The sequence below is a fragment of the Sapajus apella genome, unplaced genomic scaffold (genome assembly GCF_009761245.1).
Source record: "Sapajus apella isolate SASKATOON/1434 unplaced genomic scaffold, GSC_monkey_1.0 scaffold50, whole genome shotgun sequence".
Lineage (NCBI taxonomy): Eukaryota > Metazoa > Chordata > Mammalia > Primates > Cebidae > Sapajus > Sapajus apella.
In genome coordinates, this window is record NW_022436990.1 from 3,618,138 (window position 1) to 3,645,796 (window position 27,659).

Here is a 27,659-nt window from a genome sequence, read left to right on the forward strand (position 1 = left end):
TTGCTTGAGCTGGGAGGTTGAGGCTGCAGTGAGCCATGATCTCACCAATGGACTCCAGCCAGGGTAAGAGAGTAAGACCCTTTCTCAAAAAAAAAAAGAAGAAGAAGAAAAAAGTATAGGTAAAGGTATATAATTTGAAATTACCTAAAGAGGAATCCAAATAGGAAAAGATGTCAAACTATCACTCTTTGCTGTCAATATAATTGCGTACCTAGAAAACCCCAAAGACTTCACCAAAATGCTCCTGGAACTAATAAATGACTTTGGTAAAGTTTCAGGACACAAAATCAATGCACAAAAATCAGTAGCATTTCTATACACCAATAATGTTCAATTTAAGAACCAAATCAAGAACATGATCCCATTTACAATAGCCACATTCACACACACAAAAAAAAACCTAGAGACATACATAACTAGAGAGATGAAAGATCTCTACAAAGAGAACTACAAAACATTGCTGGAAAAAAAATTATAAATGGCACAAACAAATGGAAAATCATTCTATGCTCATGGACTAGAAAATCAATATTGCTAAAATTGCCATATTGCCCAAAGCAATGTACAGATTCAACACAATTCTTAAGAAACTACCAACGTCATTTTTCACCAAATTGGAAAAAACTATTCTAAAATTCATATAGAACCAAAAAAGACCCTGAATAGTGAAAGCTATCCTAAGCAAAAAGAACAGAGCCAGAGGCATCACATTACCTGACCTCAAACTGTACTATAAGGCTACAGTAACCAAAACAACATAGTAATGATATAAAAACAGACACATAGACCAATGAACAGAATAGAGAGCCCAGAAATAAAGCCCCACTCCTACAGCCTTCTAACCCTTGACAAAGTTGACAAAAATAAGCAATGGAGAAAGGACTCCTTATTCAATAAATGGTGCTGTGCTAGATAGCCATACGCAAAAGAATTAAACTGGACCCCTACCTTTCACCATATACAAAGATTAACTCAAGATCGATGAAAGATTTAAATGTAAGATCTCCAACTATAAGAATCCTAGAAGAAAAGCTATGAAACACCATTCTAGACATCAGCCTTGGGAAATAAATTATGACTAAGTCCTCAAAAGCAATTGTAACAAAAACAAAATCTGATGAGTAGGACCTAACTAAACCAAAGAGCTTTTGCACATCAAAAGAAACTATCAACAGAGTAAAAAGACAACCTACAAAATGGGAGAAAATATTTGCAAATTACACCACAAACAAAGGTCTAATATCCAGAATCTATAAAGAGCTTAAACAACTGAACAAGTGAAACAGGAATAACCCCATTCAAAAATGGGCAAAACACATGAATAGACACTTCCCTAAATAAAACATATAAGCAGCCAACAAACATATGAAACAATATTCCGTATCATTAACCATCAGAGAAATGCACATCTGAATCACCATGAGATACCTTTTGACAACAGTCAGAACGGCTGTTATTAAAAAGTCAAAAAATAACAGATGTTGGCAAGGCTGCAGAGAAAAGGGAACACTTACACACTGTTGGTGGAAATGTAAATTAGTTCAGCCACAGTGGAAAGCAATTTGGAGATCTTCCAAAGAAGTTAAAAGAAAAGTACTATTTGATCCAGCAACTCCGTTACTTGGTATGTATCCAAAAGAGAAAACATCATTCTACCAAAAAGACATGCACATTCACATGTTCAGCACAATACTATTCACAACAGCAAAGACATGGAATCAACCTAGATGCCCATCATGTGAATTGGATAAAGAAAATGTGGTACAGTGTACCACATACCCATTAAAAAGAACAAAAATTAGGTCCTTTGCAGCAACAAGGATGCAGCTGGAGGCCATTATCCTAAGTGAATTAATGTAGGAACAGAAAACCAAATACCGAATGTTCTCACTTATAAGTGAGAGCTAAACACTGGGTGCTCATGGATATAAACATGGCAACAATAGACACTGGGGACTGTTGGTGGGAAGGGGGAGGGAAAGGGACAAACGTTGGGGGAAAAAGAAAAATAAACTAAATGAAATAAAAGTACCTAATGAATCAAACACCAAAATGGTTAAAAATGTTGCTGGCGGTAGGCCTGACAATGAGAGGCAAGGAACGAAAATTTGTTGCCTTTCGTCAACAGTACTTTTGTACTATATATTTTTTGTTACCATGGTCATGTATTACTTTTTTTTTTTTTTTCAAGTACAATTTCCATTTTATTTTTCTCCAGGGAATAGTTGTCTTCAATCTTTTACTCAGCTCCTTACATGGGTTTTGGTGGGGGTCGTGGGGCAGCACCCGCAGGTCTAAATCGGGGTGGGGGTGTTCGGTCCTTGCGGGCTTCACGAGATCGATTCCTGACTACTTTGCTGTGAATTGCACAACTCACACAGTAATGTAGCTTCACATAGAGCTTGGGAAGTACATAGGCATCAAAGACGCTCGCTTCAGAAATATCTCTGACTGCTGCGGCCTCCACTATGTTTCGAATGACGAATTTCTTAATGGCCTTGTCCTTGGGCACGCATCGGGCACAGTTCGTGCAGCGAATAGGCTGAACATGGCCGCGGCCCTTTTTGGCATGACCGTTGTTCCTTCTTTTCTTTGTCATTTTGGAAGCTCGCAGCAGAGAAACAGCATGTATTACTCTTACGAAACAAAATGTAATGAATTTACTAGAAATTTCTTACTTAAGGGTTAGATTTTAGAGACATGAGACTCTTCCTACATAAACTGAATACTATGGGAGAAATTCCATAAAGTTCAAGTGAATAAAAAAAAATGCTTTATTTCCCTTGTGGTATGAAAGTATGATTCCCCAATTAATATTCAATACAAATGAAGAATTGACTCACATTCCCAGAGAATTCAGTTAAGAGCTGACTCACCTATATAGTCAAAATTTACTTAATATGTTGTAGCTTATAAAAATTCCTAATTTGAAAGAATTTAATTAGTTAAGTGATCTGTTGCTATTCACAAAATAAGGAATTGGCATGAATGCAATCCACTAAAGAATGTATATGTACTGTGCAACAAAAGTAGAAAACAAACACTAATACATAGTCACGTTATACAGTAATTAACAGGCCACCAATTCTTCCTGACTATGGCAGACAACACAAATCAAATGATGCATACTCCTTCCAGTAGAATGAGGACAGCCTCAAAATCTTTCTTAACAGTACTTCTTAGCCTCCAAAAATGATTAAAGTTGGCGCGTCAAGTGAAACCCTTTGGCCTAGAGCAAGACAACATTCCAATTAATCCTACTATATGAAAATATTCACTTCATTACTCCTTTTCAGCACCTAATAGGATAAAAAGATTTTCCAAATGATTAAATATTAAATTCTGCAATGAGAATATTGCAGTAATTAACCATGAATAATATATTTCTTCTTGACAAAGTCTTATAATTATTCAGCCAGTATGACCTGGAAAAGCTTGACGAAGATTCCAAGAAACTGTCGCACTCAGAGATGAAGAGAGTAACCTTAACTCCCGCTTTTAGTTTTTCATTCTTGTCCCTACGTATCAAATGATACCTGTGGATGTCCTCAAAACTCCAGAAAGAGAAGGAAGAGGGTCAGTGCTTAAGCTAGTTAGGTTAAACAACCAAAGGAACCCAATTAAAATGACTACTTGGAGATTGTGCCTTTTTTTTTTTTTTTTTTTGGAGAGGAAGTCTTACTCTGTCACCCAGGCTGGAGTGCAGTGGCACTATCTCAGCTCACTGCAACCTCTGCCTCCCAGATTCAAGCAATTCTCCTGCCTCAGCCTCCTAAGTAGCTGGGACCACAGACACACAGCACCACACCTGGCTAATTTTCGTATTTTCAGTAGATACAGGGTTTCACCATGTTGGCCAGGCTAATCTGGAACTCCTGACCTCAGGTGACCCACCCACCTCAGCCTCTCAAAAGTGCTGGATCACAGGCATGAGCCACCATGCCCAGCTGAGACTGTGCCTCTTGATTAACAGTCCTGTGAGCTCCATTGTCAGATCCCACCTATAATTTAACTTGCACAACTCCAAGATCATTAGTCAATTACTGATTTTAAATAGAAGTCAAGGAACTTTATTGGTTGAATCACCTGCACTAAACATAACAATTTTAGTTTTCAATATGTACTTAAGCAAAAAGGGCTATCTCTGAAAACACCAGTCCTCTTAAATAAAAGGAAAGAAATCAGTAATGCAATAAAAGAGGCATTCAAGTTAAACCTTTCTAACTCATTTTTTCTTTAACTAAATGGGATGGATGAGGGAAAAAAAGCTCTGGAATTGGACTTAAAATGCAGGGATTAGCCAGGCGCCATGGTTCACGCCTGTAATCCCAGCACTTTGGGAGGCTGAGGTGGGTGGATCACAAGGTCAGGAGATTGAGACCATCCTGGCCAACATGGTGAAGCTGTGTCTCTACTAAAAATACAAAAAATTAGCTGGGTGTGGCAGTGCACTCCTGTAGTCCCAGCTACTTGGGAGGCTGAGGCAGGAGAACTGCTTGAACCCAGGAGGCAGAGCCTGCAGTGCACCAAGATCATGCCACTGCACTACAGCCTGAGCAACAGTGCAAGATTCCCTCACAAAAAAAAAAAAAAAAAAAAAAATGCAGGGATTAGCCAGCAGGACTAGCCATAGAGACAAAAAATGGCCTCGGCCCACAGTTTTGATAGCCTCAGTAAACAATTTGAAATCTGGTGCCCTGAAGACTAAATCTGGTTTTGTTATGCCCACAGAATATTTTTAATGTAAATAAATTGGCAATCAGAAAGTTTAACCTTTTTAAAAATGAGGATTTTAGTTCCTTTGGAAACCTAGGAAATCTGGAAACATAGAGCCCATTTTCCTACTTGTGTAAAGCATCCTCCTGTAAGACACAAACTTTCCCTCTCCCTATATTGCACAGGACCCAATTCTTCTCTCATTACCTCTGTCTGATTCCTTTGAGATAGGAGTTATCATTCCCTGCTTTACGAAGAGAGGTCTTGCACAATCAGCTCATGAGTGGCTTGGTTAGCAAAAGTTGTGATACCAGCAACATGCTTCACTTGAGACTGACAAACCAATGACCTAGTACTCTGGCATCTAGCTCAACAACGCAGACTTCCCCCTCTAAAGATGAATTCCTTTCAATCCCTCATTTCTTTTTACTGTGATATGATCCCCCTAGGAGGCACTTTAATCCATTAGACAAGGGTGCCAGGAATCGGGTCCCTAGATCTATTCTCCTAGGAGGCTCCAGTGCCTCTAGGTAACTTATGGATGCATGCTAACAGATAATTGGAATGGTGTTTATGTCACCTCTACCTGTCAGCAATGTCTGAAACCCAGACATCACTCAGAAAGCAATATTTTTTCAAAAAATATTAGAATTTAGGCAATCTTTGTGTTTATTGGTAGCCTTAAACATCTTTTCATGATGCAGCTAAAATAAAATCTGTCATGGTTTTTACTTTTTCTATTATAAAATTGCAAGTGATTCAGTACAATGAAAGTTATATTTAACCCAAAGAAAGTTGCCAAACTTAAGCAAAAATGGAAATAAAGCCATAGTAAAGATATATTTAAAATCCCAATTACCTAACTAGGAAAAACACTAAAGTTGGCATGCTAGAAAAGGAGAAATGTAAAAATATTAAGTACTTAATTTCTCTCTAAAAGAATTGATCGTAATAAATGTAACAAAAACAAACAGAACAGACCACTGACTTTTAAAAGGCAGGCATATCAATCCACCAGAGCACATATCTACCTTCATGTGATAGTCCTATCCACCACTCGTTGCCTGGGTTTCAAATCCAAATAAGCATGGTGGTTGCTATAGTGACAATATGCCACTTTTGGAACCTGGAGCTTAGTACTACTAGGTACTTATAAGCTTCATAACGTCAGTACTTCCTCCCACACTCTGAATCATAGCTCAGATTTATAACTTCACAAAATGTAATTCCATTCTGTCCTATATGAGTCAAATTCATTTTAGCAGTATAGAATATATGTCAAAAGAATCTAACATGCTACATATACATACTCAATATACATTTAATTAATAGTAAATATGCTAGCTTGATAAATTTTGTGCCATCATTGGAATTCACTGATTTATTATTGAAATTGGGAGAGATTCACAGCTTACTAATTCTTTAGCTTACAGTTATTACAAACATAATTCCTACCACGCTTCATTTAATAAGAAAATTTGAAATTCTAAAATAATGAATTTCATTTATGGAAGATTGACATATTTTCAGTTTACTCAGGAACCACTCCTAATAATTAAAGACTAATAATTGATGATGTCCAAGAAGAAGGTAACTTGTTTCTAGCAAAATGCTAAGAAAAAAATATCAATCTCAAATTTGAGTGTATTTCCAGAATATTGAAAAAAGTCAGAGAACTGGAAACCCTCATACATTGCTGGTGGGAATGAAAAATGATGCAGTCACTTTGGAAAAGTTTTCCAGCTTCTCCAAAAGTTATACATAGACCTCCCCTATGACCCATCACTTTCCTAGGTATCTACCCAAGACAAATTAAAACATATGTCCACACAGACTTGCACATGAATGGTCACAGCATTATTCGTAACAGCCCAGAACTGGAAACAACCTAAATGTCTGTAAACTGGTAAATGGGTAGTGTTTCATCTTGCCGAACCCACGGCTGGGGTCGCTAAGTGTTCATTAAAATCAATAAGGTCTAATTACTTAAAACTCATGCAGACGGGGCTCGGAGAAGAAACCTATCACAATTGGTAGTGAACGTCATATTGTTTGCAACCCTGTATGTGCAAGGCATTAAAGAAACATGAACGGAGAACTTTGCCCTCAAAGGATTAAAAACACCTTAGAACACCTTGGTGTTTACCACAAAAAAAGGAGTTTGTTCCAAAACCACATCATCCCTAAAGCAACCCTCAATTACTATATAAAGAGGCAGCCTCCCTAAAGCAACCTTCAATTATTACATAAAGTCATAAAGTCACTTAATCCTTTCTGACTTCACCACTCTTTGCAACCAGAGTTAACTTTGCAGGTTGTGGTGAAGTTAGGGACATGGTTTAAAAAATGTAAGTTAGGAGCACCAGGCTAAAAAAGAAGAAAAAAAGATCAAAACTCTGTCATCACCGTGAACTTCTCTTCAACGAAAGCCTTAATCTCGGCACTGGGAACAGAAGCTCTTAAGCCCTGAAGAAGCTGGTAACAACCTGCGGATCTCTGCCCCATTTACCAATTTTTTTTCTCTCCCTCTGAATCCAAAGGGTGGCGCTGTCCTCACTGCTTCCCCACACACCAGGGTGTGCGCGGAAGTCCACTAGCGAGGTCGGACCGAGGGGTCAGGTCCACTCGCGGCCTCGGCCCCGCCCCGCGCCGCTCCTCCTGGCGAAGCCCCCCGGAGTTAGCCCGCCAGTCTGCCCGCTTCCTCTCAGCGGCGCAATCTCAGGGAACTACTATGGGCAGGTGGGATGACTGAGAAAGACCCTACATGCCGCCACTTTCGCTCAGGGTCCTCAGCCCAAACTGAGAAACGTTTTACAGAGAAGCGTGACGACCTCTCGCACTAAGCAAGAGTGCCGCCACCTCCCTCGACCGAGCGCCCAAATTAACGGACTTACAGATGTGACGGGGCGCAGCGGCCGCCGTAAGCGTAAGCGTCGCCCAGTGCAGGCTCCAGCCCCGCCCAGCCCCGCCCCGCGGCCTGCGTGCGTCAGAGATCACGTGCCGCGTCTCCCGTCCCTACCGGCAATCAGGCGCTCCCCTTTTCCGGAAGTCGCGCCAGTGCGCGCCGGGCTCCTCCCACCAGCAGCAACGTCAAACTCAGCTCCTACCACTTCTCGGCCTCCGCCTACCGGCGCAGGGAGGGCTGCCTTTTCCTTACAGTATGCCTTGAGGCTTCCGGGCCGCTGAACTGTACGAGAGTGGGTTTTGCGGTTACTGAGTGTGCCGGCCTCGGACGCACGTGAGTAGAGTTTGAGAAGACAAAGGCTGGCTCTGGGCAGGCCACGCCCGCAGGGGACTTTCCCCCTCTCCACAACTGGTGCTCTACTTGGTTCCGCCGAGACCCACGACGGTTCCGCCCCCTTCTTCCTTGTCATTGATGTTGTTGTTCTTGTCAGTGCCGCAGCCCCGACAGCCGGGAGCTCGAACCCGAGCCGGGGCCGCCCGGGTGGCGCGGTGGCGGCGGCGGCGGCGGCTGCGGCTGCAGCAGCTGCGACGGCTGCGGGGGCTGCTCCGGGGACTGCGGGGGCGGTCGGGAGCCGGCAGCAGGCGGCGGGGCCGGATGGCTCTGTGCGGGCAGGCGGCTGGCGCCGCGTCGCTGCCCAGCGAGCTAATCGTGCACATCTTCTCCTTCCTGCCGGCGCCCGACCGGCTGCGGGCCTCGGCCTCTTGCTCGCACTGGCGTGAGTGCCTCTTCTATCCGGCCCTCTGGCCCCAGCTCCGCATATGCCTCCGCGTCTCGCCGGCGGAGCAGCCTCGGCTGGAATTCCTCATGCGCAAGTGCGGCTGGTTCGTGCGAGAGCTGCGTGTTGAGTTCGCCGCCGAGAACTACCTGAGCGGCTGCGGCCCAGGCGACGGAGGTGGCGTGGACACCGGGACTGGAGGGGAGGAAGTCGAGGCCCTGCAGCTCTCAGCTCGTTGGCTGGAAGTGCTGCGCACCTACTTGGAGCTGGTGCTCTGCGTACTGGTCAGCATCCGGAACAACAGGTAGGCTTGCGGTGAGCCCCGCCCCGCCCGGTAACGGGGGTCGCACCTTCCCTGCACCCCGACACACATTCTGTGCGGAATACGCGCCCTGCCAGCTTCAGCGTTGCCTTCTTTAGTGACGGAGAGTGTTGGTCCTAACCAGGCGGTTTCCTCAAGCAGGAGGGCATAGCCGGACTCATGATGATAGTTTATAAACAGTGGTGGACGGGGTGTTTAACAGACACCACTTGCGGCGGTTTCCGAGCACTCATTCATCCTCTTGGTGGCCGTGGGATGGAGCTGACAGGCGCCGTCATTTACCATTTTATGGATGGGAGAGTTAAGGCTGGGAGGGTGAGGCCTGTGGGTGAGCCTTGGAAGAAACAAAACATACGTAACACGGGTTTTCTGCTTCTGAATCTGTCCGTTAGAAGTAGTTCATGGTGAGTAAAGGAGTAGGTACTCATAGGACGCTGCCTAAAAGATATTTTTTAACAGCCATTTTCATGTCAGAACTAGTTGAAGCTAACTGAACAAGGCCCAAAGAGAAGAAGGAGTGTTTTTTGTTTTTTGTTTTTTGTTTTTTAAGAGATTGGGGAAGAAGTTCATCTTCAGGGTTAGAAGTCCCTCCCCGTACACCACCACACTCAAACTTGTCCCCAGTGGTTCACCTAAAAGTAACAGTCAGGCAGAGAAGCGGGGCAGGCAACAGGCAGTTGACTAGTGTCTGCAAAAGGTAAGCACATAACTCTTCTGGTTTTGCATCAGGACTTCACTGTAATTCTGGAACTAACACCCTATGTTCCGACCCAGTATCCATCCCAATCATTTTCTCCATCGCCACCTCCAAAGCCCTATTTATTTAGATCTTCCATATATACATATTCTAAACCTTACGGTAAAACTCTTATTAGAAGAAAGTTTAGAAGTTCACAAAAGGAGCACCTTACGTAGTAATAATACTTCAGCAGTTTCACATTCACTGTCTTATTTGAGCCTCTCAGTGACACTGTGAGTTAGGCAGGGCAATGATTAACATCCCTATTTTATAGAAAGGAAACTGATTCTTTATATGTGATTTGCACATTGTTGTACGGCATTGTTTTTCTCCAAAAGCTTGTCCTTTTACAGTAAATACACTGAGTATTATGTTGAACAAGGTTGAGAACAGTCCCTGGTTTAATGCTAGTGGATACTTATAGATACATGATATGGTTAGATGATATATATATGCCATTAATCTGTGTCTTAGTCCAGAAGTCAAGAGATAAGTATATAGCTCCAACTTGTATCTGGGACGTGGCTCCATTATTCCAGTGGCCTGTGTGTTTCTCCAGCTTTTCACAAGACTCAAATTCCTTACTTTGGTTTTATCTGGCAAGCGAGGCCATTGAAGCTAAAAACAGGTCTTGATCAGGTTAGAGACTTTCTCAGAGTTGAATGTATGCCTAGAGGACCAACTGACCCAAAAGTTGCAAAGTTTCAGTCAGTGAGCACTTATTAATGAGATCAAGGTTGAGGGTGAATTCAGTAAGTGATTACCAATTAGATTTTTCTGTTCTGAAATCAAATTGCACTCTTATGCAATCATCCAAAAAATGTGTGCCTTTGACCCAAGTAAGAATAAGCCTTGATCAGTGTCTAGTTCCTTTTAAGTATTTTAATAATTGGTTGGTTGGATGGGTGGATAACATACAGGCAAAATGGAGATACTTCACATCTTTCTTGTGTAGCTTAATTCTCCTGTCTTTCTCTTCCTTACCCCTACAATTTTTATTAGCATCCCAATCTGCTTCTTCATAAGACCACCCATGCCTGCCCTTCTGGGTCAGCTATCACTTCTATGCACAAAACATCAGACCGTCATCCCTAATTTTAAGGTTTGTTTGTCATCTACTGTAAGCTTGGTGCTGTATGTCATGTTTCTTGGGTAACATATTCATTCTGCATGTCTCAAAGTGTAGTGTAATTGCATGTTTGTACTAATGATGCATCACAGGGTTTTTTAAAATTCTGTTTATATGTTTGGAAATAAGTTAATCTCATCTTTATTGTTGAAAGTGTTTTGAGATACTCTAGTGATATTGGAAAAGTTAATATGAATATTAAATCTATAAATAGGACTAATTTCCTTTAAATTCTAACAAATCTGAAAATGTTTTAAACCAAGTTGTTTATTCTATAGCTGTTAAAGCCTATCATTTCTTTCTATAATCACTTAAACTATAGACTTTGGACATTTGACAGTGCTCTTTACATTTCCAAGTTAAATTTACAATGGTTTTGCTTTATGATTTCTGCCATTCTATAAGTAGAAAAGAGGGGGTGTGAATCATACCAGATCATAAGCATTCTGCTTCCAGGCTTTGTGCTGAATTCCTTTATACAGTTCATACAATTCATTTTGTTTTGTTCCAGTTATTTTCATGTCCTTCAGGAAAATAACTAAAAGTATAAACTTCAATTGTGGGAACTTTTCAAGGGTACTGATCTTCTGAGAGGACAGTTGGCATTTTGTTTTGCTTGATTCCCGGGTTACATATGTACATGTATCCTCATACTGATTATAGTTGCCATACCTATAGGTTTTAGGAACAACTAATGAGGATAAAGAATGTGCAGAAGTGCCTCTCTTGAGGGTAAAACATAGTCCTTCACGTTTTAGAAATCCCTTCTCTACAAGGCACTAGGATACCTGTCTTCTTCATAAATAGTAAGAACAGAAATGCAGTAAGTAATAATTCAACTGTATTTTAGGTCACGTAGGCTAAATTTCTTCTGCAGTTGTTCTGTAAGAAATTGTGCCTATAAGTGCAAAACAACAAATCTATAAATGCATTTTTATCATTTAATCCAGTTGTCAGGTTGAGTACTGCCTATTGAAATGCTGTATTTCAGTCTCTTTAGGAAAAATCAAAGTTCATGGTCTGTAAGGTTTATGATAATAGATAATAGACTCAGTTACTAAAAATACCTGAACAGTAGCCATTGGCACATTGTCTTCATCTGGTTTATGCTTTTATGGGCCGTATAAATGTTTTACATAAGCTTTTTTTGGGTGAAATGCTGTTCGGGCAGTACTTTTGTTTGTTTGTTTTTAAGAATTCATATTGTTGGCCAGGTGTGGTCGCTCACAGGTGTAATGCCAGCACTTTGGGAGGCCGAGACAGGTGGATCACTTGAGGTTAGGAGTTCAAGACCAGCCTGGTCAACATGGCAAAACCCTATGTCTACTAAAAATACAAAATTTAGCCGGGCGTGGTGGCACATGCCTGTAATCCCAGCTACTCAGGAGGCTGAGGCAGTAAAATCACTTGAACTCGGGAGGTGGAAGTTGCAGTGAGCAGAGATCCTGCGACTGCACTCCATCCTGAGCAACAGAGCAAGACTCCATGTCAAAAAAAAAATTTTTTTAATGCATCTTTTAACACCAGGTTTTGTATAAGATTGATTTTCTTTTTAAGATTCTAGGTAGAGCTCTAACTGCATGTATGTAAATTGACCATTTCATGACTCTGTCTGCTTGTATACTCTGTAAGTAAAAAAGGATCTATTAATGATACTTGCTTTTGGGTCTTGTTCATTTGGCATGCACAATGAAGACGAATCTTACCTTTGTAGTGTTTCCTACCAAGAAACAATAATAAAACCGTTTTAAAATATTTTGAGACATCAGTCTTGCTCTGTGACTCAGGACAGAGCAATGATGATCATAGCTCAGAGTAATCATGATTGTAGCTCACTGCACCCTCAAATTCCTAGGCTCAAGTGATCCTCCCACCCCAGCCTCCCTAGTAGCCAGGACTACAGGCATGCATCACCATGCCTGGCTGATATATATATATATATATATATATATATTTTTTTTTTTTTTTTAATTTTGTGTAAAGGCAGGGTCTCACTGTGTTGCCGCAGGTGGTCTGTAATGCCTGGCCTCATGTGACCCTCCCATCTATGCCTCCCAAGGTACTGGGATTACAACTGTGAGCCCTGCACCCTGCCTAAAAATGGATTTTAAAATGGGTTAAAAATTCTTTGGACATTACAGATTGCTACCTAAGATGGTAGAAAATGCCTTGAAGGTATTATCTGCAACAATTTTTAGCCTTATTTTTCTTGAAATATTTCTCCAGTGGTAGTATAATAAATGTGTATAACAATGTTTCAGTTCTGAGAGCTTACTCTGTTATTGTTATTTACTTTAAAAAGCCCATTTACATAATATATTAAAATATATTGAACCTGTGACCAGTCTGCCCTGTTTAAGAGGTAGTTTCCTGCAGAGAAGAGAGGTGGCACTGCATTCCCAACAGACTTCTTACCTTAAAAACTGGCAAAGAGATTCCTTTGGGATAGCATAAAAGTTATTAAGGAGGAAGGCTAAAGAAACTAACTTCCTGGAAGGTTGCTATGAGAGATTTTAGGACTTTTTATTCCACAGCTGTATTGGCAACTGATAGATGGAATAGGGTATAAAACTCAAGGGAAAAAAAGTTAAAATTTTTCAACTGTGTTAAATGAGGCTGTTGAGCAGCTTTTCAGTGGAAAAATTAAATTATCCCCATTTTAATGTGTTGTTCTGACGTGGCCTTGGGAGAGTTCACCAAACTTGACCAATTTATTTAGGAGCTAAAATGATAGTTACAGAAAATATAGAGTTTTTTCCTCCAATTATTGAGAGCCTACTATGTGCCAAGCAGGGAAGACACACTTCTTGTTCTCTTGAAGTCATTCTAGAGGGGGAAGAAAGACAGAAACAAGTAAAGGAAATAAAGATTATTTCAGGTTGTGACATAAAAGAAAATCTGACAATAAAATAGTAGTATGTAATAGTGACCAGGTAGTAACATTAGATAAAGTCAGGGAAAACCTCTTTTAAGAAGGATATTTGAGCTGCGACATGAATGACAACAGTTGCCTATCTGAAGATCTGAGCAGTAGCATTCCACACACAAGAAACTGGAAGCACTAAAGTCTTCAGCCACACAAATTTTTGGTCTGTTTGAGCAGTAGAAAGTGTGATAGAGCTGTGGCAAGTGAGGATGAAAGTGGTGCCATCATGAGTCCTGAGAAGTAGAGGGAGGAAGGATCGGGATTAGGTAGGCTTATCAAATGAAATTCGGAATCTATTCTAAAGAATAGAAGAAGTCATTGAAAAAAATTTTAAGGACAAGAATAATGTGACATACATTTTTAAGACAGTCACTCTGGCCGTTTTGTGAGCGACTTAGGGAGCAAGAGAGAAAGTAGTGAGACACATTGGGAAGCTTTTGCTACAATCTAAGCAAGAGATGATGGTAGCTTGAACTATGATGGAGACAGTAGAGATTAAAAATTGTGGATGGATTTTGGAAGTATAGCCCAGAGTACTCACCAGTTGGATGTGGTATAAGAGAAAAGGAAAAAACAGTATTTTTCATTATTTCTTTCTCACTCAATTTTCTTGTCCTTATTACTGTTAAAATTATATTTTAATAGCATGTTAAATAACAATCTTAAGTGTTCATTTTATTTAAATATACCTTTTGTGTTTAACCTTTGGGATTTGGGGATGGTAGTAATTCTTAGATTGGGGGATGGTAATTCTTAGATGGAATTGTAAGTTCTGAGAAATAATTTCCGGTTAATGGGTCCTAATGAAACTAGTAAGGAATACTGTTGTAGGCCAGTGACTTATTTCTGGGTTGTAATGCTGTACTGTCGAATATGGCAGCCACTAGCTACATATAGCTATTTAAATTTTAAATAAATGAAATTAAAGATCTCATTAGTTCCACTAGCCACATTTCACGTGCTCAGTAGGCACATGTGGCTAGTGACTACTATATTGTATAGCATAGAACAGAAAATTTTCATTTATAGAAGAAAGCTCGACTGGACAACACATCTCTAAATTGTTTGTGTTTGTTTGACTTGGCTATGACTCTTCATTAGCATTTTTAAGGAAAGGAAATAATGTTATTAAAAGAGTATAATGTGGATGTTAAAACATGATATTGAAAGTGGACTAAGAAGAATAGAACTAGAGAGAATTTCATGCATTTATGGTGGATTATTTTAGCTTTTATTAATTTTTAAAAAGGAAAAAAATTATGATCTTTTATGACATTGAAAAAGATTTTAATGTTTTTAAAAACATCTTTTTGAAGAACCAAGTTCTTTTATATTTTCTGTTTCCATAACTAATTCTTCTTAGCTGTAATAACTCTAATATAAGGTGACTCTAGTTCACATTTTTCATTGTTCCTATGTATTAGATTAAAGAAATGATTTTGGACCCTCTAGAATGAAAAGAAATTTACCAAAGTTACTACCATAGATGAAGTTCCCCAATTCTGACCCACAGAAAAGAAAACAAGATCATCAGGCCTGATATCTCAAGCATTGGGTCTCAGTTGTGCTAAACAGTCACAACAGGAGTATGAGAAGAAGAATAAAACAATCAAAAATCGTGATGGTTTCTTAATTCGTAAGGAAATTCCTATGCAGCATAGAGAACAAGATATCTCATTTCAGTGGAATTTTAATAAGCTTTTTTTTTTTTTTTTTTGAGACGGAGTCTCACTCTGTTGCCAGGCTGGAGTGCAGTGGTGTGATCTTGGCCCACTGCAACCTCCAACTCTCTGGTTCAACCTGTCCTGCCTCAGCCTCCCAAGTAGCTGGAATTACAGGCACGTGCCACCACACCCAGCTAATTTTTGTATTTTTAGTATGGGGTTTCACCATATTGGCCAGGATGGTCTCGATCTCTTGACCTCGTGATCCACCCACCTTGGCCTCCAAAAGTTCTGGGATTACAGGCAGGAGCCACCACGTCTGGCCTTAATATACATATTTAAGTTATACATTTGTGTTTTCTGTTTCCATAGCTAATTAGACTTAGCTGTATTAACTCTAATATAAGGTAGCTGCATTCTGCAGTTTTCCACTGGTCCTACTTATTACGTCAAAGAAATAATTGAGAATGGGATTTTTAGTTTTCTAGGAATATATGTTGTTTTAGAGGGATTCCTAATGTAAAATGTAACTGAAAACTGGTCTGCACCCTAAATTTGTGGTGTGTGAGATGTAGCTAAATAGACTTTAATTTTTATTATGAACTAAGGTAAATATACTATTAAACAAATATTTTTGAATGCCAGACCCTGTTTTAGTATTTGGAGATAGAGCAGTAATCAAAAGGCCCTGCCATCATAGAGCTTTTTCTTGTGGAAAAGAAGACAGAAAACACATTAAGTGAAATTATAGTATCTCAGTTGGTAATACATGCTACGAAGAAATATGAAGCAGTGAAGGGAGATGGGAATGGTGGACTTAGGAGTGTTGCTATTTAAAATAGGGAAGTTAAGGAATGTCTCAACTGCTGAAGTGGTATTTGAAGGTAGAGAGGGAGCAAGCCATGTGCGTCTTTGGGGCACATGATTCCAGACAGCAGCAGCAGTAAGTGGAGTAGCTCTGCAGTGCAAGTACAGCTGGCATGTTTTAGAGCCAGCATGGTGAAAACCGTTATTCTAAGTTAACACAGAAACAGAAAACCAAATACCACATGTTCTCACAAGTGGGAGGTAAACATTGAGTACACATGGTTATAAAAATAGAAACAATAGACACTGGTAAATACATGAGTGGAGAGGGAGGCAGGAGGGTAAGGGTTGGACACTATGCTCACTACCTGAGCGACAGATTCATTTATACCTCAGACCTCAGCATCACACAATATACCTTTGTAACAAACCTGTACATGTACCTCCTAATTCTAAAATAAAAGTTATTTTAATTTTTTAAAAAGAAATAGAACATTACTAGAACCCTAGAAGCTCCCCTTCTGCCCCCTACCAGTTACCACTCCCTTACCTCAAAGGTAACCATTATCCTAACTGCTAATACCATGGCTTAGTTTTACCTCTTTTAACATCATATCAGTGAGATTATACAGTATGTTATGTTTAGAGTCTGACTGCTTTTGCTCAATGTTGTATGTCTGAGACCTCACCAATATGGTTGTTAATTAATTTTCATTGATGAATAGACTGTAATTTATCCTATTGCTAACTGCCATTTGAATTGTTTCCAATTTTCATATTTAATGAGCATTGTTGCTATCTATATACATATGTGTGCACTTCTTTTTGATGCATTAATGTAGACATTCATGTTGGACTTATACTCTAGGAATGAAATTTCTAGATCATAACATATACATATGCTCAGCTTTAATAGAAATAACCAAAAAGCTTTTTAAGATGGGTTGTCCATTTTATTCTCTCATCAGTAATATATATGAGTTCCCGTTTTTCTAGTCTTACTAACGTATTAGCAAGTGTCAGTGTTTTTAATTCAAGTGTATTATATTGTACTTTTAATTTGTATTTCTCCAATAAGTTTTTATCTGTCCTAAATAAGACCTTTGATAGTTGTAGTTATAAAATTCTCCCCCTTTCATTATATGAAGGATTTTTTAATATTCAGAAGTTTTTAATTTTAAAAAAATCCAGTTTATCATTTTGTTCCTTTATGGGTAGAGATTTTTGTGATCTACTGAAACAAAAACTTTGTTAGAAAAAAATCTGCAAAGTCAAGAAAATTACTCTCTTATATCACCATTTAAAAGCTTTATTATTTTATGCTCTACCTGGTAATAAATTCTTAGGAAGGGTGAAAAAAGAAAAAGACACAGCATGGAAAGCAATGAGATGTCAAAGAGGTCAGCCAGGTAAGGGGGAAAGTGATACGGAAATCTGTAGGCACTTGCGAGGCTTTTGTAAGGACTTTGACTTTTACTCTTAGATGAGGTACCATCAAAGGGTTTTGAGCTAAGAAGTGATGTGATCAGACATTTCAAAAGGATCAGTCTGGATATGGATACTGTGTTGGGAATAGCTTGTAGTAGGGCAAGGGTAGAAGCAAGGAGCAGAGTTAGGAGGTTGTTGCAGTAATCTAGGCAAGAAGTAATGGTGGCTTGGACCAGGCGTAAGCAGCAGAAGTGATGAGTAATCTGATTCTGTATTCATTTTGTTTTTGTTTTTTTTGGAGATGGAGTCTAGTTCTGTTCTTCAGGCTGGAGCACAGTGGCACGATCTTGGCTCACTGCAACATCCGCCTCCAAGTTCAAGCAGTTCTCCTGCCTCAGTCTCCCGAGTAGCTGGGACTACAGGTGCACACCAACGTGTTTGACTAATTTTTGTATTTTTAGTAAAGACGGGGTTTCACCATATTGCCCAGGGAGTCTCAAACTCCTGAGCTCAGGCAATCCACCTACCTCAGCCTCCCAAAGTGCTGAGATTACAGATGTGAGCCACTGCGCTCAGCCTGTATTTTTATCTGAACGTTTTCTAGAGGTGGAGTAGAATACAAAAAGTTAGATATGATGTTCTAACATTACAATGCCCTTCTAATTGCTATTCCCTAAATATGCCTAAAAATACTTTTCTCCTTTTTGGTTGTTCTTATTTTGTGTGTGTGTGTGTGTGTGTGTGTGTGTATGTATGTATGATTTGTACTCTCAAAAAAGCAGCTAGAGTTTGGATACAGTTAATTTCCTGAAAACATAACTTACCTTTGGTGTTTAACTCCTTTACCACCAAGTACTCCTACACCACCAAGTAGTGCCCTGTTCATATAGCGTTACATAAATTTTGGTTAGTCTATTTAATTGCCCCCAGAAACTTCCTGGTCTTTCTTACTGTGGTCATTTGAAATCTTCATTTTGCTTCTTTTTTCTCTTTCACTTTTATGCTTTGTATAAACTCATTACTCAGTGAAATTTGCCTAGGTCTAACCTTCATATGAGCTATGGATTTATATGAAATCCATATGTGGTAGGACTGAGCAGAAAGGAAGAAGCCAGTGGTACTCCCCATGAGAATTTTTCCCTCCTTTTGCATCCAAATCATGGTCTAATCACCTGTGACACTAGGCGGAGGTAAATATGTTTTTCCACACAGATGCTTATCATGTATACTCCTTAAGTTGACCAAAAAAAGGGAATAAATAAGGGCCCAAGTTGGACTACCTTTTAATCTGGTTTGTTGCTGTTGACTTCAAAAATGGATCCTACTTTTCAAATCCTCAAAAGGACAATTTTTGTTCAAGGAAAAGAAGAAACATAGTCACCTGAGGCAAGAGTCTTTGATCTTAACCCCACCTTCTCAAGCCACAAACCTTCACACCAATGTCCTATTAAAATCCACACATGTACCACGGGAGTCATACCAGGGTCACAGGGCTAGGTAAAGCCATTCATAGTGCCAGGCTTCAGAGGGCTGAATAGATGTGTTCTTGACATTCCCTAAAATCCTAAACTAACTTTCCTATATTAACAGCAATCAGCAACTCTAGGAGTTAGGCTTCTTTATTATTTATATTTTACAGATGGTGGAACTGAAGCACAGAGTAGTTAAGTGAAATTGTTAGGGTTACACAATTAGAGAAGTGACTGCCTTGTTTTCTAATTTTACTTGTGAAATTTTTAACACACACAAAAACTAGACAAATGAACCCCCATTAATACCATCACCCAGATTCAGTAATTTAAAGATTTTACCACATTTGCTTGCATTCTTCTTTACTAAAGTATTTTAAACCAAATCCCAGATATCATTACCATTTTACCTTACACACTAAAAGTATACAGTTCTTAAAATTATGGACATTTCTTGCCAGCTACAGGTGATGGGGATGGAAGCAGCAAACCACATTGCCCTGTATGTACCTGTGCAACGATCCTGCACATTCTTCACATGTACCCCAAAACCTAAAGTGCAATAAAATTAAATGTAATTTAATTTTAAAATTATCAACATTTCTATATATAACCACAATACCATTGATAACAGTTATCAGTAATTCCTTAGTATCATCTGATTTTTAAAAACAAGCTTATTTTTAAAATCTTTATTTCTACTCCAAGATCTAATAAGCCCATGGATATGTACAACGTAACCACCATAACTTTTCATGTCATTGTCACACAATATACATATTTTAGTAATTAAATAGGCAAAGAGTAAGAGAGCAGTCCGTAGGCTGTTTCTAAGTTGTAAGTGCTTAAAGATGTGCATTAGCTGTAGATCTGGTCATCATTACTTAAAAAAATACTGTTAAATAACAAAATTAACTAGAAGAAATTCATTCTTTTTTGATAATAGTATATGACCTTTTGCACACTTTAGAAAGATTATCAAGCACTGTTTATGATTTTCTGATATTTCACAATACATTTTAGGGTTTACATAGGGACTAGTAAATAGGCTATATTTTATTAATATTACCTTATGAATCAAAGTACATTAATTTGAAGAATTAAGATGAAAGGAAAACTTTCTAGCCAACTCTAATATTTTTCCAGTATTTTTTGTTACATGTCTTTTAAGCAAGTGTTATTTGTGGATATTCTGCAGGAAATAACCCTGTTGATTTCTTGAGTTGACTTGCTATTCAACAATAAATAAATGAATGAGTAAATTAAACTCAGGTTACTAAGTTCACCTGAATTAAAAGGATTATGTGGCACAATTCCCTTATTTATTACTGGTATAGTCTCCTGGTCTCAAAATGAGGCATCTGTTTATTACCACAGCTCAGTAGGTTCTATTCCAGTATTGCTGCCAGGATGTTCTTTTCAGTCTCTTTTTTACCTTCTGAAACAATAATGAGCCACCTGGAGGCTATATGCAGTTTCCTTGGCCTTACCATGTGGTCTATAATGTAATTTCAAAACAATCTATTTGAAAGCTGCCATGGAGTTGTCATTTTTTTTGGTTTTTCTAACTTTTAAAGTTAATTATTGTTTTCCATATCACTTAATAAATTTTCATTTTGAATTGAAAAATAAGTATCTAAAAGCTTTTTTTTGCAAATGTTCATCTTATACTGCTCTAAAATATGTGAGCTATAATTTTTCCTATCACTTGAATAAAACCATTGTATTTAAGTACCTGGTTTAATTATAAGAAACATCACTAAGTGGAAGTTAAAACCTCAATTCTCTACCTTGCTGTACTTTAGTGTTGTAATCTGTGGCAAGTCACTTCAATTTCTTCATCTACAACAGGAGAGGAATGAATTTTATAATCACACAAATCTTTCTGGTTTTAAAAGTATATCTCTCATTACATATGTAGGGAAAGTTTGTGCATGTATTGTGTATCATACTGTAGAGGCATTGTTACCATTTCATTGCTTCAATTAGAATTATTGTTCAGTGTCCCTTGAATGGCATACTTCTAACACTGCTAGAACATTTTAAATTATTGTATGGCTGGAACTATTCCAGAAAGTATCTTTACATTAACTTGTTAAATTTTACTGTGATGCAGTTTGTTAATTTTTAAAATGATTTTAAAGTAAATTAAGTTCTTTTGAACTTAAAGGCTATGTAAAGCTAATTTAACATTTTTTCTGAAAATTAAAAAAAAAAAAAGTTCACCAGATGTGATCACTGGTAAAATGTGATGCATCCTTCTACAGAATTAGAATAACAGTCTGTGTATGGTTTTATACTTTTTCCATTAATCATATCATAGATTTTTTTCACATAATCAAAAATCCTGTCATAAGGGCAAGATGGCAGAGTAGGAAGTCCTAGTATTTGCTCTCCCATAGAAACATCAAGATAACAATACTTATACTAAAATACCTTTATAAAAACTGCAGAATCCAGTTAATCCTTTGTAGCACCCCAGCCAAGTGCATAACTGAGAAAATTCACACCATGATGGGTAAGGAGAACAAATTCACTTTGCCCACATCAGCTTCTCCTCCAAACTAGCTTAGTTCAGAGCCAAGAGGACCACCCATGACTTCCCCCACATTGGGAAAGGAAAGCATGGAGCATGCACTTGGCCATCTGGCCTCCTGGCATTTCAGTGCACCCCTGCCAATTTCTGTCTTACCTCATATCCAGTGCTGAAAAACTGGTAGAGCCTAGATGCCTGGAACAACTGTAAACAAAAGAAGAGTGAGTGGCCCCCTACAGCTGGCACTGTTCTGCAAGATTGGGGAAAGGCTCAGAACAGAGGTTTTCTCTTTAAGAGGAAAATTAAGTGAGCCTTGTCTCTAGCCTTTAGTGTGGTACCCAAAGAGCTGGTTTCCATCTCAATTTATGCCACATACTAAAGGACTGATGGAGCCTGGATGCCTGGGACAGCTAGGAATAAAGGGAAACAGGTGGGTGCCCCCTACAGCAAACACTACTCTGTGAGACAGTTTCTGCAAAGGTACAGACAACAATGCAACCATACAAGAAACATGGAAAATCAAGAAAACATGACACAATCTAAGGAAAAAAATAATTCTTTAGTAACCAGTTTGAATAAAAACAAAATGTCGATGTATTAATTACCTGCAAAGAATTTAAATTAATCCTCTTTTTTTTTTTATTAATTGTACTTTAAGCTCTGGGGTACATGTGCACATCCCACAGGGTTATTGCATAGGTACACACATGCTATGGTGGTTTGTAGTCTCTGTCCCCCCATCACCTACATCAGGCATTTCTCCCAGTGTTTTCTCTCCCCAGGTTCCCCACCCCCTGCTGTCCCTCCCTTAGCTCCCCACCCCCCAGCATACCGCGGTGTGTGATATTCCCCTTCCTATGCCTGTGTGTTCTTGTTTTTCAACACCCGCCTATGAGTGAGAACATGCAGTGTTTGGTTTTCTGTTCTTGTGTCAGTTTGCTGCGAATGATGGTTTCCAGATTCATCCATGTCCCTACAAAGGACACGAACTCGTCGTTTTTTTATGGCTGCATGGTATGCCATGGTGTATATATGTGCCACATTTTCTTTGTCCAGTCTGTCATTGATGGGCATTTGGGTTGGCTCCAAGTCTTTACTATTGTAAACAATGCCACAATGAGCATACATGTACATGTGTCTTTATAATAGAACGATTTCTAATCCTTTGGGTATATACCCAGTAATGGGATTGCTGGGTCAAATGGAGTTTCTATTTCTAGATCCTTGAGGAATCGCCACAATGTCTTCCACAATGGTTGAACTAATTTACACTCCCACCAACAGTGTAAAAGTGTTCCTTTTCCTCCACATTCTCTCCAGTGTGTTGTCTCCAGATTTTTTAATGAACGCCATTCTAACTGGTGTGAGATGGTATCTCAATGCGGTTTTGATTTGCATTTCTCTAACGGCCAGTGATGATGAGCATTTTTTTTATGTTTGCTGGCCCCCTAAATGTCTCCTTTTGAGTGTCTGTTCGTGTGCTTTGCCCACATTTTGATGGATTGTGTGGTTTTTTATTGTAAATCTGCTTTAGTTCTTTGTAGATTCTGGGTAGTAGCCCTTTGTCAGATGGGTAAATTGCAAAAAATTTTTTCCCATTCTATTAGTTGCCGGTTCACTCAAATGATAGTTTCTTTTGCTCTGCGGAAACTCTTAAGTTTAATTAGATACCATTTGTCTATTTTGACTTTTGTAGTCATTGCTCTTGGCGTTTTAGTCATTAAGCCCTTGCCTGTGCCTATGTCCTGAATGCTATTGCCTAGGTGTTCTTCTAGGGTTTTAATGGTGTTAGGTCTTATGTTTAAATCTTTAATCCATTTGGAGTTAATTTTAGTATAAGGTGTAAGGAAGGAATCCAGTTTCTGTTTTCTTCATATGGCTAGACAGTTTTCCCAACACCATTTATTGAACAGGGAATCCTTTCCCCATTGCCTGTTTTTTGTCAGGTTTGTCAAAGATCAGATAGTTGTAAATGTGTTGCTTCTGGAACCTCTGTTCTGTTGCATTGGTCTATATCTCTCTTTTGGTACCAGTACCATGCTGTTTTGATTACTGTAGCCTTGTACTGTAATTTGAACTGAGGTAGCATGATGCCTCCAGCTTTGTTCTTTTTTCTTAGGATTGTTTTGGCTATGCGGGCTCTCTTTTGGTTCCATATGAAGTTTGAAGTGGTTTTTTCCAGTTCTGTGAAGAAGGTTGATGGTAGCTTGATGGGGATAGCATTGAATCTGTAAATTACCTTGGGCAATATGGCCATTTTCACTATATTGATTCTTCCTAACCATGACCATGGGATGTTTTTCCATCTCTTTGAGTCCTCTCTTATTTTCTTGAGAAGTGGTTTGCAGTTCTCCTTGAAGAGGTCTTTAACATCCTTTGTTAGTTGTATTCCTAGGTATTTTATTCCCTTTGTAACAACTGTGAATGGGAGTTCACCCATGAACTGGCTCTCTGCTTGTCTGTTATTGATGTATAGGAATGTTTGCAGTTTCTGCACATTGATTTTGTATGCTGAGACTTTGCTGAAATTGCTTATCAGCTTAAGGAAGTTTTGGGCTGAGATGATAGGGTTTTCTAAATATACGATTATATCGTCTGCAAATAGAGACAGTTTCACTTCCTCTTTTCCTAATTAAATGCCCTTTATTTCTTTTTCTTGCCTGATTGCTCTGGCTAGAAATTCCCATACTATACTGAATAGGAGTGGTGACAGAGGACATCCTTGTCTAGTGCCAGATTTCAAAGGGAATGCTTACAGTTTTTGCCCATTCATTATGATATTGGCTGTGGGTTTGTCATAAATAGCTTTTATTATTTTGAGATGCATTCTGTCAATACCTAGTTTATTGAGAGTTTTTAGCATAAAGTGCTGTTGAATTTTGTCGAAGGCCTTCTTTGCATCTGCTGAGATAATCGTGGTTTTTGTCTTTGGTTCTGTTTATCTGGTGAATTATGTTTATAGACTTGTGTATGTTGAACCAGCCTTGCATCCCCAGGATGAAGCCTACTTGATCATGATGGATAAGCTTTTTGATGTGCTGTTGCAGTTGGGTTGCCAGTATTTTATTGAGGATTTTTGCATCTATGTTCATCATGGATATTGGCCTAAAGTTTTCTTTTTTTGTTGTGTCTCTGCCAGGTTTTGGTATCAGGATGATGTTGGTCTCATAAAATGAGTTAGGGAGGATTCCCTCTTTTTGTATTGTTTGGAATAGTTTCAGAAGGAATGTTACCAGCTCTTCTTTGTATGTCTGGTAGAAATCGACTGTGAACCCCTCTGGACCTGGACTTTTTTTTGTTAGTAGGCTATTACTGCCTCAACTTCAGACCTTGTTATTAGTCTGTTCAGGGTTTCAACCTCTTTCTGGTTTAATCTTGGGAGGGTGCAAGTGTCCAGGAATTTATCCATTTCTTCCAGATTTACTGGTTCATGTGCATAGAGCTGTTTGTAGTATTCTTTGCTGATAGTTTATATTTCTGAGGAATCGGTGGTGATCTCCCCTTTATCATTTTTTATTGCATCTGTTTGAGTCTTCTCTCTTTTCATTTTTATTAATCTGGCTAGCAGTCTATTTTGTTCATCTTTTCAAAAAACCAGCTCCTGGATTTATTGATTTTTTGAAGTGTTTTTTCTGTCTGTATCTCCTTCAGTTCTGCTCTGATCTTAGTTATTTCTAGTCTTCGCTCACTTTAAATTTTTTTGATCTTGCTCCTCTAGCTCTTTCATTTTGATGATACGGTATCAATTTTAGATCTTTCTTCACTTCTCATGTGAGCATTTGTTGCTATAAATTTCCCTCTGGACACTGCTTTAAATGTGTCCCAGAGATTCAGATATGTTGTATATTCATTCTCATTGATTTCAAAGAACATCTTTATTTCTGCCTTCGTTTCGTTGTTTATCCGTGTATCATTCAGGAGCAAGTTGTTCAGTTTCCATGTAGTTGTGTGGTTTTGAGTAAGTTTCTTAATCCTCAGTTCTAATTTGATTGTGCTGTGATATGAGATACTGCTTGTTATGATTTACATTCTATTGCATTTGATGAGGAGTGATTTCCTTCCAATTATGTGGTCAATTTTAGGGTAAGTGCAATGTACTGCTGAGAATATATATTCTGTGGATTTGGGTTGGAGAGTTCTGTAGATGTCTATTAGGTCTGCTTGGTCCAGATCTGCATTCAAGTCCTAGATATCCTTGTTGATTTTCTGTCTCATTGATTTCTCTAATATTGACAGTGGAGTGTTAACGTCTCCCAGTCTTATTGTGCAGGAGTCTAAGTCTCTTTGTAGGTTGTTAACAACTTGCTTTATGTATCTGGGTGCTCTTGTATTGGGTGCGTATATATTTAGGATTGTTAGCTCTTCTTGTTGCATTGATCCTTTTCCTATTATGTAATGCCCTTCTTTGTCTCTTTTGATCTTTGTTCATTTAAAGACCATTTTATCAGAGACTGTGATTGCAAGCCCTGCTTTTTTTTTGCTCTTCATTTGCTTGGTAAATCTTCCATTCCTTTATTTTGAGTCTGTGTGTGTCTTTGCACGTGATATGGGTCTCCTGAATACAGCACACCAATGGGTCTTGACCCTTTATCCAATTTGCCAGCCTGTGTCTTTGATTGGAGCAGTTAGACCATTTACATTTAACATTAATATTGTTATATTTGAATTTGATCCTGCCATTTTGTTACTGGTTGGCTGTTTTGCCCATTAGTTGATGCAGTTTCTTCATTGTGTTGTTGGTCTTTACCATTTGGTCCATTTTTGGAGTGGCTGGTTCTGGTTGTTCCTTTTCGTGTTTAGTACTTCCTTCAGGAGCTCTTGTAGGGCAAGTCTGGTGGTGACGAAATCTCTCATCAATTGCCTGTCTGTAAAGGATTTTATTTCTTCTTCACTTAGGAAGCGTAGTTTGGCTGGATATGAAATTCTGAATTGAAAGTTCTTTTCTTTAAGGATGTTGAATATTGGCTCTCATTCTCTTCTGGTTTGTAGGGTTTCTGCCAGGAGATTCACTGTGAGTCTGATGGGCTTCCCTATGTGGGTGACCCGACCTTTCTCTCTGGCTGCTCTTAGCATTTTTTCCTTGATTTCAACCCTGGTGAATCTGACGATTATGTGCCTTGGAATTGCTCTTCTTGAGGAGTATCTTTGTGGTGTTCTCTGTATTTCCTGGATTTGAATGTTGGCCTGCCTTGCTAGGTTGGGGAAGTTCTCCTGGACAATACCCTGAAGAGTGTTTTCCAGTTTGGATTCATTCTCCCCATCACATTCAGGTACACTGATTAAGTGTAGAGTAGGTCTATTCACATAATCCCATATTTCTTGGAGGCTTTGTTCGTTTCTTGTCACTTTTTTCTCTAATATTGTCTTCTTGTTTTATTTTGTTGGGTTGATCTGATATCCTTTCTTCTGCTTAATTGATTCGGTTATTGAAACTTGTGTATGCCTCATGAAGTTCTCATGCTGTGTTTTTCAGCTCCATCAAGTTGTTTATATTCTTCTTTAAGCTAGTTATTCTAGTTAGCATTTTGTCTAACCTTTTTTCAAAGTTTCTTTGCATTGGGTTAGTACATGTTCCCTTAGCTCAGAGAAATTTGTTATTACCTACCTTCTGAAGCCTGCATCTGTCAATTCGTCAAACTCATTCTCCATCCTGTTTTGCTCCCTTGCTGGTGAGGAGTTGTGGTCCCTTGGTGGAGAGGCATTCTGGTCTTTAATAATATTGTCCTTTTTGCACTGGTTTCTTCCCATCATCATGAATTTATCTACCTTTGATCTTTGAGGTTAGTGATTTTGGATGGGATCTCTGAGTGATGTCCTTTCTGTTAAAGTTGAAGCTATTTCTCCTGTATGAGGTGGTTTTTTTTTTTTTTGTTATGCAGTTGTCAGGAAGCTGCTTGATGAGGCAGTCTGTCACTTGTCTGCCTGCAGAGGCGCTGCTGGGCTGCCTCGGGCTTAGCCCAGCTGCTGGGTAATCTTTCTCTGGGCTTTGTTTACACAGGTGAGATTAGACCCACCTTCCCAGTGGTGGGCATCCTTCCTCCCACAGAACTCGATCGTCCCGGGTCAAGTTCAAACTGATGTGCTGGCTGCAAAACTCTAGCGAGAGGGCTTCAGTTTGCTGGACTTACGAGGGTGGGACCTGCCAAGCCATACCACCTGTCTCCCTGCTTTCAGCTCTCCCTCTTTCTGGGGGTCGGGTAGTTTCATCCTGCAAACATTGTCATTAGTCAAAACTTACACTTA

At 39.1% G+C, this 27,659-nt stretch overlaps 2 protein-coding genes and 1 long non-coding RNA gene across 3 annotated transcripts in view; 1 reads left to right on the forward strand and 2 right to left on the reverse strand.

Moving 5' to 3' along the window:
• LOC116526225 overlaps positions 1 to 7,680 on the reverse strand; it is a 218,256-nt gene extending 210,576 nt beyond the window's left edge. The window contains exon 1 of the long non-coding RNA XR_004258034.1: positions 7,611 to 7,680. This is a non-coding gene — a long non-coding RNA (uncharacterized LOC116526225). The remainder of the gene's footprint in view (positions 1 to 7,610) is intronic.
• LOC116526224 (40S ribosomal protein S26-like) lies at positions 2,173 to 2,618 on the reverse strand. The gene has a single exon (XM_032242488.1). It carries the CDS (start codon positions 2,597 to 2,599, stop codon positions 2,252 to 2,254), a length of 348 nt encoding a protein of 115 aa, XP_032098379.1. The 5' UTR covers positions 2,600 to 2,618; the 3' UTR covers positions 2,173 to 2,251.
• Positions 7,681 to 7,756: 76 nt separating the features above from the next.
• The window catches only part of FBXO33 (F-box protein 33), a 52,007-nt gene continuing 32,104 nt past the window's right edge, over positions 7,757 to 27,659 (forward strand). The window contains exon 1 of the mRNA XM_032242487.1: positions 7,757 to 8,700. Coding sequence (XP_032098378.1) covers positions 8,093 to 8,700 — 608 coding nt within the window. The 5' untranslated portion in view covers positions 7,757 to 8,092. The remainder of the gene's footprint in view (positions 8,701 to 27,659) is intronic.

Bases quoted from the DNA above. Each gene is read 5' to 3' on its own strand.
- LOC116526224 (XM_032242488.1), bottom strand. From the start codon at position 2,599: ATGACAAAGAAAAGAAGGAACAACGGTCATGCCAAAAAGGGCCGCGGC.